This window comes from Calypte anna, chromosome 1 (assembly GCF_003957555.1).
Source record: "Calypte anna isolate BGI_N300 chromosome 1, bCalAnn1_v1.p, whole genome shotgun sequence".
NCBI classification, from domain to species: domain Eukaryota; kingdom Metazoa; phylum Chordata; class Aves; order Apodiformes; family Trochilidae; genus Calypte; species Calypte anna.
This window is the reverse complement of record NC_044244.1, coordinates 15,481,526-15,493,853: the sequence shown is the minus strand read 5'-3', so window position 1 is coordinate 15,493,853 and position 12,328 is coordinate 15,481,526. Positions and strand designations below refer to the sequence as shown.

Below are 12,328 nucleotides of genomic sequence, written 5' to 3'. Positions count from 1 at the left end.
TCCATTTCACACAGCTCTGAAAGCAAGGTGAGGTACCTAAGAAAGCAGCTCAAAATGAATCCCATCTGAGCTCAAGTGGTTAACTCCCATGAGCTCTCAGGTTCTTTTGTCTCTTGTTATTTTAGTGACAGCAAGCTCACAGCAGTTAAGAATGCACTTTTTTTCATAGTATAGACATCTCCTCAGTTATGATTCATGTCATTCTGCTGCATAGGCTTATTGAAATTCCTCAACATGTCACTCACCCTCAAGGCTTCATCACACTGTGTGAGTATGACTATAAAACTGTGCTGAAACAGAATTCATTTTAGACTTGAATTTATTGTCATTTTTATGCAGCTGAACTTTGTTCTGGTATGCAAAACTTGTAGTATCATTTGATATGGAATAACTAGTGGTTTGGGGTTTTTTGTTTGTTTGTTTGTTGGGTTTTTTTTAATGAAAGTTTTATTTCAGTATTTCCCTTGATTTTGTCTGTCCAGACTGTTGAACACATTTTGCCATTATCATTTTGGTTTTCAAACACTGATTTTAAAATGCTCCTGGTTGTATCAAAGATCTCAGCAGCACCTTTCTGATGTACTTTCTCCCCATTTTGTGACCCAGGGCTTGCGGTTGGTCTGGATCCACAAGGCTATGGCAACCCTGATTTCTGCTGGCTCTCTGTTCATGACACCCTCATCTGGAGTTTCGCTGGGCCCATCATAATTGTTGTTGTTGTAAGTATGGTGTAGCTGGCATCCTGAACTGTCTCTTCCTATTGCTGCCTTTTCTTTTGTTCTGCCAACCAATAGCCATAATATGAAGTGTATGTATTCTTTGCATCTGAAGCTGAGGTACTTGACTTGCTTCTTTTGCTTAAACAGATAAGACATGAGCTCCTAGAAATCAGAGGGCTGCTTACCAGCATAAAGATTCCTTGTGAAGCAATGGCTCTGTGGCCAGAAACCTATTTATTTTTTTCCGTTTGCTTTGTTTCATGTTTGAAATGTTGATGGCTGAGCTTCTAAAACAAATCAACAAAATGAACTGTAACAGCTCTCTTCATCCAGAGGTCCTGAAGGAATATAAAATAATTCCAATTTCAGGAATTTGAAAAAATTGGCTGGTGTTTAATTTCTCCCTTAAAACATGCCTCGGTAGCAGAGCACCAGAAAGTACATATCCATGTTGTGACTGTATTTTGAATACAGTCCTCATCATCCTGCTCTCCTCATCTCAAAAAAGTATGAAGTAGACCTGGAAGTAGACTGGGGTCATGAGTCATCAGAGACATGGGACAGCCCCTGCTGGAGGAGCACCTAACTGGACTAAAAGCCTTCAGCCTAGGGAAGAGAAAGCTGCAAAGAAGGGGATAAGAAGGACCTTGTAATAGCATAGTGGCCTGGAGAATATGATGGTGGAGTCAACCAGTCAGTCTCTTTTCCAACACAATTAATAGTAGGAAGTAGAGGATTAAGAATAAACAGGACAAGCTGTCACTCTTGAAGGAGGTAAGTTATAAGCTCAAAGAGAAAAGACAGTGGCAGTGGTGAAGTTCTGCATGGTTTCAGAAAGTAAGTGGACAAATTGCCAGCATCAATATTCACAACGAAACAAGTACAAATACACCACCTAACCTACTTCATCCCAACTGTGGAAATCAGTGGAGGCTGGAGGACTATTCAGAGGAGTTATTGCTGTATACTTGCTCTGCTACCATGTTCTGCTTTGGCCCAGCTGTCACAAGGTGCCAGACGGAGTGGACTCTGGTCTGGACAAGGACAGCCATTCTTCAGTTCTTATGTTTCACTCAGACCTCTTTATTTAGAGGTCATCATACTGCATTTATTCAGATCAAGTCCCAGGATGTTCTTGACTGTGTTGGCTTGAAACCAGAAGAATCTTGGAACTTTGAGATGTGTAAATTGAAGGAAAATATTCTTGGCACCACCAAGTGTTTTAGGATAAAAAGTGCATTGCCATTGAAAACTGAGCCTTAGCAATTTTACATAAGAAATCCATGCTATTTCCATTTCTTTTTCAGATAAACACTGTCATCTTTATACTGGCAATGAAGGCATCATGCAGACGAAAGCAACGTTCATTTGAAAAAAATGGAGTCATGTAAGTTTGGGTTTAAAAACCTGTAGAAATTCTGGCCAGGAATAATAAAGGGATGGAATTACCTAAAAGCAACTGTTAGGGTGGGAAATAAATTATTGGGAGGAGACCAGCACCTACTCCTCGGGTTCCCTTGGAGGCTCTGCAAAACCTCCACCCTAATGGTCTGTGGTCTCTGCAGGAGAGAAATTTACAGTCCTTCCAGATATTTCATCATACTCCACTACACAGTCACTTCACCTCCACCGGTGGCATGCCCTGGTAGACATAGTTCTGGGTCTCTGCATGCTCACCCCTGGCTCAGAAACATCTCCTCTCACAAGTGGCTGGGTAACCAGCCATGTCATGGCAGAGATCCACTGAGGTTCCTGTGCTGAGGGACAGCCTCCCCCATCCCACTCCCCGTGAGATGAGCAGGAAGTCTCACAAGCTACAACCTGCCACCTTCCTGAGTTGCTGTGGCAGCCTGTTCCCATTCATGTCAGTTTTGCCCAAAGCTTAGAATTTACCTGTGACCTGAAATGTGATTAGCTTGTGGCAACACACCCACTTTTTTTTTTTTTTCCACAAAAAAGTATCTGAGTTTTCAAAAGGCTGCTTCTAGCTTTTTATTCAGCCTTCGCTGTTGAGCAATTTTTTTTAGATCTCCCTAAGCAAATGAAGTATAATTTCTACTTAATGGCAGCTATTTCACTCATAATACAAAACATCTAGGGAAATAATATTTTTAAGCGAACAAATACTTCCCTGAGTACCCTCAATCCAAAACCTTGGGCTGTGGTGTTGAGAAGGAATGTGAGAGAGAACTCAGCAAACAGAAATGAGATGGATGTGGCCCCTTACCACCCAGATCCTTTTCTCAGAGTCAACAAGGCTGAACAGCATGGGCTTGGCAAACATCCTGGTTTGTTTGAAGAAAACCTTGCAAATGAACTTGAAAAGAAAACATCTTTTTTTTTTTTTTACCTTTTTTTAAAACTTTTGGATATGATACATCACTAAGTAGTCCTGTTGAGAGAATCAGGAACGGGGAGCTGATGAACACTGCCCTGTTTTTCCTCAAGGTCCTTTCTGGTTGGCAAATCCCTGGGCATATGGCACAGCCCATGCAGGGACATTGGGTCTTGAATCCTGTCACCTTCTAAGTCCCCTCTGTGTTTGCTTTACAGCTCTGTGCTGCGAACAGCGTTCCTGCTCTTGCTGCTCATCAGTGCCACGTGGCTGCTGGGGCTGATGGCAGTGAACAGTGATGTCATGACCTTTCACTATCTCTTTGCCATTTTCAGCTGCCTGCAGGTAAGTAGGATGGTGTCTTGATGGTGTCAGACCTCTAAAAATGTGCTCAGCATGAGCTGACTGAAGAAGAGAGATGTCAAGTACAATTTTTGCACTCTTTTCTCAAAGAGAGAGTCCTTTTCACCGAAACTGTAACTTTGAGTAATTGCATCTCTCACCTTTAGTCATTCTAAATACAGGTGCTCTACTACTTTAAACTGTGACAGATAAATAACAGACAGCAGTTATACCTCTTTCTTTCTAGAGACAAAAAATTTTGTTTCTGCCTTCTGTCTGCTCATTCGTCATAGTTGTTCTCTTACTACAGCAAATAAACTGTTCTATTTCACTCAGACTGAATGGCTCAAAGTTAGAGGCTTTCACAAATTAAGATTAAGGAAATGAGCTAAATAATGATTTTCAAATACAATTTGTTGCCTTAGGATTTTACAGAGTTGCCTGTCCTGATGTACACACTTGTTGGTTAGAGATGCAGAACATAGTTATTTGTTAGAGACCTGGCACAGAAGCAGTCATGAAACTTCTGGTTGTTTCACAACCAAGGATGTTGGTTACCATCATGGCAAGTACCTGCAGCACTAAAACAGGTCCTGCTGGCAGGCCATGCTAGTCAGCTGCAGCACAACAGCCACAAATTGCAACCAAATATAAAAAGAAGCCTGATGTGTATCCTCTGGAGATAACTCTCCATGCCCTGGAAGCACACTACATAGGTCAGCCTGGAGCAAGGTTATTTTGCCTCTGCAGCTGGTGTGTTCTGAAATAAATACACCTACTCAGGCTGTAAAAGCAGACTTCCATAAGCTTAAAATAAAATTAAATTAGACCTGATGAGAGGGAGGAAATTCAGCAGCTGGATTCTCCAAATTTGCTCAGAGAGTCACAGTGGTATGTGGTGTTTCATGTCATTGCCTTCTTTGAACTCATATTTTTAAAGATACGTTTATATGAATTTTATTAATGAATAATCTCAAAGTGCTAATGTCAGCTAGGATTGCATTTGATTAATGTTTAGAAAGTGAGCTTGGAGTTTAAAGTTTCTCGTAGTCAATTGCTTGGGCTGAAATTATGAAATGCAGGCATCTTCTGATGTTGGTACAGCTGCAACTTCATGAGTGATTGGCTTCTGCATACTGTATCTCCAACTAAAATTGATAACAATTTGGCAGCTGCATGAATTCCCTCAGTGCAAATATATCTGAAGGCTCACATGTGTGTGCCCCCTGCTCCCAGCAAAACCTGTTAACATGTGTTCCTGGCAGCCAGCAACTGCCCAGCTCTGAAGATTTCAGCAATTTTCCCTCCAGGAGGTGTTGATGAACCAAGGAACATAGGGGACAAATCTTGGGATTTCTCTGTCCCCAATATGTCTCTACATTCTAAAGGGCCCTCTAAAGTTCTCTGAGCAACAGAACAGGACACCTCTCACAGAAATTCCCCATTTCCAGAGCTTTTCAGTAATGGCTATGGTATTTTCTATGTGGTTTTATGTGTTGATTCTGTCTCTCATCTTCAGTGTAACACCTCTAAAAACTTAATGCAAGTACAACCCTGAAATGTCCTGCAGTGTCTTCCAGTGGGATGTTGAGGTCCCTATTAGGTATTTTGAGAATAAAGTTTCCTTCCAAACAAGGAGGGAGGGTGACATGCTAATGCACATTGGAATATGGAAGCAAATTATGAAGAAGTCATAGGGGATCAATCAGTACCATTTCAGTCAAATACAGAAAATAAATGTTGCTATTGAAATCATGGACTACAAACTGAAATTCAGGGCTTATTTCAAAATCAATATTCTCTAATATTTGTTTGTATTTTCAATTTGTTAATAATAAATAATTTAGATTTAATCTTCCTCTCTCTAAAATGATCCAGGGGCTGTTCATTTTCTTCTTCCACTGCGTATTTAACAAAGAAGTCAGGAAGCACTTGAAGAACACTTTAGCTGGAAAGAAACCTCTTCCAGATGATTCCACTACAACAAGAGCTACATTACTGACTGTAAGGAAAAAACATCCTCTTTCTGGTAGATCTTACCTAAGCACACTCACAGGGGGCTTGTCTGTAGTTAAGTGAATTTTCTGTTTGATTTTGGTGTCTTGTACAAAGATTACTGCTGGCCTCTGTCACAAGTTTTGATTACTGTTTGAATTAAAACTTTTGGGAGGAAATAATTTCTTTCCTTGGTATCAAAACCAATGTGGTTACTTCAAGACTTTTAATGCCATTGTGAATAATGTGGGGTTTTGGTAGGGTCATTCACTATTGCTTTTTGTCTTTTTTTTTTTCCTTCAGCGATCTCTGAACTGTAACAACACATACATAGAAGAGCCAAATATGTATCGCACAACTATTGGGGAATCCACAGTCTCCCTAGAAAGCACCGTCAGGTCAGCCAAGAGCCACAATAGCTACCTTGCATATATTCTCAGGTAATCAGGTGGCAGGTGCATGGCTTTCAGGTGCTTGCCTTTCCCTTTTCATTGCTCTTGTGGAAAACAGAAATCTTGGTTCAAATGCTGCTTGTTTTATGTCTTGACAGTTCTGCTTTATCACTTTCTTTGCATTTTCTTTTGCATGCATCTTAGGTGGGGAGTTCCAACAGTGCAGTGGTTAACATTACTCTTAGATGAACTATATGGGCCATGCTGCTTGCCTCTGAAAATCCAGTTATGTCTCAGGGATTGGGATACAGTTTACTAACTTCGGGCTTTTTCAGAATGTGATTCATGTAGCCAAAGGCAGACAGCTACATTAGGATAACCTACATCTTGCTGTGAAAGTGACCACACTGACAAGTCAGGCACAGCCTGGCCAGTGTCCACTGCAGCTGTCTGCTGCTGACCAGAAGAATCTCATCTGCATGTCTGCCTCATTATTAAGAACAGTAAAGTGACCAAGAAGTTGTCTCCTGTTTTTATTCTCTAAGGGATGAGGCTGCTCATAAGCTCAGTGGATCCTCAAGTCAAGCAAGGGCTGGTCAGACTGAAGCAGATTCCTCTATTTTTCATAGGAATCCATCAAAATCTAATGGTAAGAAATATTTCTAAATGCTGTGATCCAGTTGTGCACTTTTCCTTCTGAGAGTTTAAGAGGCTTCTGTAATAGGAAGAGTAGTTAGCCTGACCTGCTGTGCCTGATTCTTACTATGCTTTTGGCATAACACAGTGTGCATTGGTTGCTTTACTAGGGAATCCCAGAATGGAAATATCATGTATCTGCTTCTTGCCGTGGTTTGATTCTAATCTGACACCTGTCACAGCTGTTGACAGTTTTTGGCGTCCTCTTCCTTCCTTTCTTTCTTTCTTCTTTCTTTCTTTCTTTCTTTCTTTCTTTCTTTCTTTCTTTCTTTCTTTCTTTCTTTCTTTCTTTCTTTCTTTCTTTCTTTCTTTCTTTCTTTCTTTCTTTCTTTCTTTTCTTTCTTTCTTTCTTCTTTCTTTCTTTCTTTCTTTCTTTCTTTCTTTCTTTCTTTCTTTCTTTCTTTCTTTCTTTCTTTCTTTCTTTCTTCTTTCTTTCTTTCTTTCTTTCTTTCTTTCTTTCTTTCTTTCTTTCTTTCTTTCTTTCTTCTTTCTTTCTTTCTTCTTTCTTTCTTTCTTTCTTTCTTTCTTTCTTTCTTTCTTTCTTTCTTTCTTTCTTTCTTTCTTTCTCACAAATTATGTTCTATTGCTCTTGACTTTTAATTGGAGATCTTTTAACATTTGAGACCTTGAGGCAATGTCCTCTTTTACTGCTCTATGTTTAGTACAGGAAAATGAGAAGTGTCTTTTTCCTGCCTTTCTTTCATTTGAGGGTCTTGATGTTAAATTCTGTTACCTTGTAGCAGTTTTTAAGAGCACATTTGCAGACTTTTGCTATCTCTAGGTACCTTGGTTTGCCAAAGTGTGTTGTGTTGCTTGAGGTCTTGTGGAGTTACTGCTCTGCATATCGAAAAGGGATAAAAAGTGTCCCCATTCTGGTCTGCATTTCCCATGCACATAAGAGATCCCACACCCCAGCTAAGCCAAGCAGTTGTACTTCCCATAATTACTTAGATGGGTGCCGCAGTCCTTGTAAATTAATCCTGTGCACACTTATGTCTATAAGAGCTCATCCCTGGCATGGCCTGAACCAGGCACTTGCTTTTCTTTTTTTCTTGTATGTTTGTTAGGTAGATTTGTTCAACTCCTGTCCAGACTGTCATCACTGTTTCCTCTTTCCACATTTGTAGACCATGATTCAGACTCTGACAGCGAACTCTCCCTCGATGAACACAGCAGCTCTTACGCCTCCTCCCATTCATCAGACAGTGAGGAAGATGAGCTTGAGACAGAGAAAAACTGGAACACATCTACTTCCAAAAATAATGAACGTGGCCCTCTCCACAGTACTCCCAAAGGTACTCCCAGTGTGAGGAGAGAGCAATGAGTTTATTCATTTCTGTGAAAGAGCTTTAGAGTAAATCGGACAATTTTGCCAGACTGGCAATACAATGAGACAGCATCCATCAGCATCCCCACCACTGTGCCTTGCTTTTATTCCCCCCAAGGGCTCATTCACAGAGGTGACTGAGTGCAAGTAAAAGGATGCTTGAGCAAACGTGCAGTTTAGGGTGCTGAAGCAGCAGTCAGTGGGTTTGCAGACAGGTGCTACACATCCAGGGAAGTCTGACAAAGGAAGAGGAGGAAGGAGCTGTTTATTTTCAGGGTAGCGGGAAGAAAAATCTACCTCTGCTCATGCAGTACAAGTATATGGATTTAGCAGAGTTGGAGAGATCATGGATGTAAAGAGTGGGAGATCATGGACCATTGATACAAAGACTGTGGCAGAGTGCAAGCATTTCTAAGTGCATTTTATCTTGTCTTAAAGTTAAGTCAGATTAGTGTGATGAATGTCCAAGCTTTGTGCCAGTGCTCTACACAGACACTTCCTCCCTGGAAGTGTTCAGGGCCAGATTGGATGGGGCCTTGAGCAACCTGGTCCAGTGGAAGGTGTCCCTGCCCTTGCAGGGGGGTTGGAACTAGATGATCTTTCAGGTCCCTTCCAACCGTGTCCATTCTATAATACTGTGATTCTATGAGGTGCTTCAGATGCCTTCACTGCTCAGAAGCCAACATTCCCAGGGAGCCAGTGGGAGGCTCTGGAGCAGCTGAGAGAGTGAGTTTGATTTACACCTCTCAGTAAAAGAGCCAGCAACCTTACCCTGGGAAGGGTCTGGACACCCTGTCATCCATCCAGGCATGTTTTGTGGGTGTTGCTGCACCTGGAGAGCAGTGATATCCAGCAAGGTTCATCTGAAGCCTTGTTCTGGTTTGGCACACAACTTCATCCCCCAGCCAGAAGGAACAGGACTGGCTGGGCAGTAGTTGAGAAAACCTATGAAAAGTGGTTTCCGAGCTGATGTTTTTTTGCATTGCAGTCGATCCCCTTCCCAATCATGTGAAACCCTATTGGCCCACAGAGTGCGGGATGGGCAGCGACAGCGAGGACCCCAGCGGGAGACAGAAACTCAAAGTTGAAACCAAGGTGAATGTAGAGCTTCACAGAGAAAACCAGGTGAACCACAACAGTGATGTGCCCCAGGACAAGGAGAATGAAGGGCAGCAGAAGGAGAACAGACCTCTGTCCCACCAGAATAACCAGCAGCCAGAGCAGAGGAAAGGTAGCATGGCCAACCCAGCCTCACAGCTGGACTGGAATAAGGGCTGGGGGGAATGTTACTGAGCATTAATTAATTCATATGGTTGCTCTATCAGGGAAGAGCCCTTCCCATATGGCTCCAACTTGCATAACCAGATATACCAGAGGTATGGGTATTTGATTAAGTCTAATATTTTGGTTATTAAATAAAGTAACAAACTAAAATTCTGATTAAGAAATATAAAATGACACTTGGATTTGACAGCTTGATAGATTAAATTACTGATGCATTTCAAAATTCTCATTATCCTCTCTATTCTGTAACAGGCATCTTAAAAAATAAAGTCACCTACCCTCCCCCTCTGGTGGATAAGAATATGAAGAATCGACTGCGGGAAAAGCTGTCAGATTTTAATCAGACCACCATCTCCTCCAGGACTACTTCCCTGGGGACAAATGATGGGGTTCACTCTCCCTCGGACTCAGGGGTGACAGTAAAAAATGCTCGGAGGGAGCAGTCTCGAGACCAGCTCAATGGCATGGCCATGAACATCCACGTGGGAACAGGACATGCTGACACCTCAGACTCAGAGTAAGTGCCACACCAGGATGCCCTGATAGACCTCCTGTGGCTCTGGCCTCTCCCACTGTTTTCCAGCCCCTAATTCCCCCTGAGCGAGAATTTCACTTGGTGAATGGACCAGAGTCCTTCACCAGTGACTGTTCTGGGTGCTCATCCACACCATGTCCACAAGCCACGGTGTTTCACTGATGAGAAGGCCAAAACCAGGGGTCAGAAGCAAGGTACCATTACAGACACATGTTGCTGGTCACCCTGGTGTGCTCTGAATTGGCAAGCTGATGTGTTACTGGCATGCTGGGAGCTAGAGTGAACTAGATGTGTCCCATCTCTTTGCTGTGGGACTTGCTGCACTTGGCATGGTGACCCCTGGTCACAGCAAACCAGGTTCCCACATCCACTCCCACATTATCTATCCCTTCACTGCCTGGTGAGCTGCTAAATTCATCAGTCACCTTCCCAGCCCATCACCAGGGCAAGGAGAAGGAGTGTTTTTTGCTCTTTCACACTGCCAGCTATCCAGGATGGCTCAGCAGTGCCCACTCATGGCCCCAGGAGCTGTGCTGCCCTCAGAGGTTTTGCTCAGGGTTATCTCCCACTCCTGTTCCTCTGCCCCCACCCTTCATCTTCACCCCATTTGGACCATGGGAACAGTTGGGTTTTTTTTCTGTTTTTCACCTGTCCACTCCTTTTGCAGAGATAGTGTTTGGGGCCATTAGGAACCTTTCACTAATGGGGCACAGTTAATTATAATGTGGCAGGCAAAACATGGAGCAGCAGCTCTTGATGCATGTCCAGTAAGACCAGCAAAGAGCAGCTGTGGGTGTCTGGCAGCCAGCATGGGGGGGACAAGATCCCAGTGAAGAATACCCCTGAGAGAGCCCAGTGTTTCCTGGGGGAAAGGCACTAGGCTGACAGAAGCTTGGGTTGGGTGTCCAGCTGGGCAGAGGGAAACCATTTCTGGGGCAGGAGATGCCAAGGCTGCAGATAACGTGCTACATCAGGCTAGTGACCCCAGATTACCCAGTGCACAATTTCCACCCACTGCCTGGTGATCAGTGAGTTTATTTGCCACTGTAAGCTTAACAAAACCTTAACAAAAGGCTGAGCAGGCTTTCAACCAAAGGGTTTTCTCAGAAGCCTCGTTACTTGTCATAATTCTCATATTTAAAATGAGGACAACAGCCACATGTAAAGTCTGGAAAAACATTTTGTGTTCATAGTCTTCCTTGTATTAACAGAAATAATAGTGTCATTCTTTCTCCAGATCAGGAGAAAATACTTTACCCAGCTTTAACTCTGACATTGTCCCTCCATCCTTAAGACACACATGTTATGGGTGCACAGACTTTTCCCAGCTCACTATAAAAGTGCACTTCTGGGTTTCTGGGAACTGGCTGTTGAAATATACCCTGGTTAGCCAGGAAACAGAGATGTCTTTAACAAACAGTAACTACTTGCTACCACTAAGTAATGCATTCATCACTGGAGGATAACCAGCCAATTTCTACTAAACGAATGTTTTATCTGTGCACCTTTTCCATGCCATGAAACCCTGCTGTTTGACAGCAGAATGCATGAATCTGTCTGAATTGCCAGTTTTCCCACAGCCTGACAGATTTTTGTGTGAACATCCTATCTTTATGTAAATGTAAGCCAGATACTATCCCTCTGCAGAGCTTCCTCTAAAGAGTGCATCTCTTGTGTCCTGCCTGGAATTGTTTCTCCCAGCTGGTCTTCCCCTCCAGTGCAGCATCCCCCTCCCTCCCCTTGCAAGTGTTGGATTGGCAAAGCATGGTAACTGCACGGAGCATGAGCTCTTACTAGAAAGGATGAGGTGGTTTGGAGTGAAGTGGTTTGCCCGTGCCTGTTTAACCCTAAGCCTGCATGATTACTTCTTCTCACTAACAGAGGCAGTAATGAAACTTCAATTTGAACCATCAGGAAACTGTGATTGCTGCTGTGCAGTTCTGGACTCCTCGGCCCAGGGTCACCGCCTGCCCACCTCAGACTTCATCTGAGTGGCCACGCAGGGAGGAGGAAAAGGTGGGCACCCACTCCCACGTGGTTTCATGTTCTGACAAACTCCTGACCACTGGTGGCAGACACAGTACCACGGTGCACAGATGCACTGCAATAAGGCTGCTGTGTGGTTGTGCTCCACGCTGCCAAAATGCATGGAAATGGCCCCAGGGATGCACTGTGAGGGACGGGTACCTGCTTGTAGTGCAGACAGCACTGCAGGGATTGCTGATTACTGTGGAGAACCAAGGAAAACCACGTTATTATCACACTGGACCTACAGTAAGTCAATCCATCAGCCTCAGGACAAGCACCGGGAAACATCTCTTGTGGAGTTTTGTTCAGCTACAGCAGGAATGCTTCATCTTGCTGGGCTCTCGGGAGAAATATCCCAACAAGTGTCCTTTTGTTTCTATGCCAGCATCTCTATCCACCCCCCTATGGACATGTTGTCTTAAGAGAAAAAAAAATCCTTTATATATATATATATATATAAAAAGTGTAGATACTTTTATATATTTTGTATGGTGTTGTTAAAGAAAATGTTGCTTTGTATATTTTACATTTATACTGATCTTCTTAATTTGATAATAGGAAACCAATTAAAAGAGGGTTTGATATTTTTTATATGAACATTGCACAGTTCTACTTGAATTTGGCATTTGATAAAGTAACTGAGGTTTGCATGGAAGCCACCTTAAGGTGCAATGC

General features: G+C 42.9%; 1 protein-coding gene across 1 annotated transcript in view; it reads left to right on the top strand.

Annotated features, from left to right (window-relative positions):
* Window positions 1-12,047, top strand: part of CELSR1 (cadherin EGF LAG seven-pass G-type receptor 1) — a 162,355-nt gene extending 150,308 nt beyond the window's left edge. The window contains exons 26-35 of the mRNA XM_030462972.1: window positions 607-719; window positions 2,027-2,106; window positions 3,273-3,399; window positions 5,275-5,400; window positions 5,695-5,831; window positions 6,329-6,432; window positions 7,607-7,774; window positions 8,795-9,037; window positions 9,343-9,607; window positions 11,507-12,047. Coding sequence (XP_030318832.1) covers window positions 607-719; window positions 2,027-2,106; window positions 3,273-3,399; window positions 5,275-5,400; window positions 5,695-5,831; window positions 6,329-6,432; window positions 7,607-7,774; window positions 8,795-9,037; window positions 9,343-9,607; window positions 11,507-11,531 — 1,388 coding nt within the window. The 3' untranslated portion in view covers window positions 11,532-12,047. The remainder of the gene's footprint in view (window positions 1-606; window positions 720-2,026; window positions 2,107-3,272; window positions 3,400-5,274; window positions 5,401-5,694; window positions 5,832-6,328; window positions 6,433-7,606; window positions 7,775-8,794; window positions 9,038-9,342; window positions 9,608-11,506) is intronic.
* Window positions 12,048-12,328: the final 281 nt, after the last annotated feature.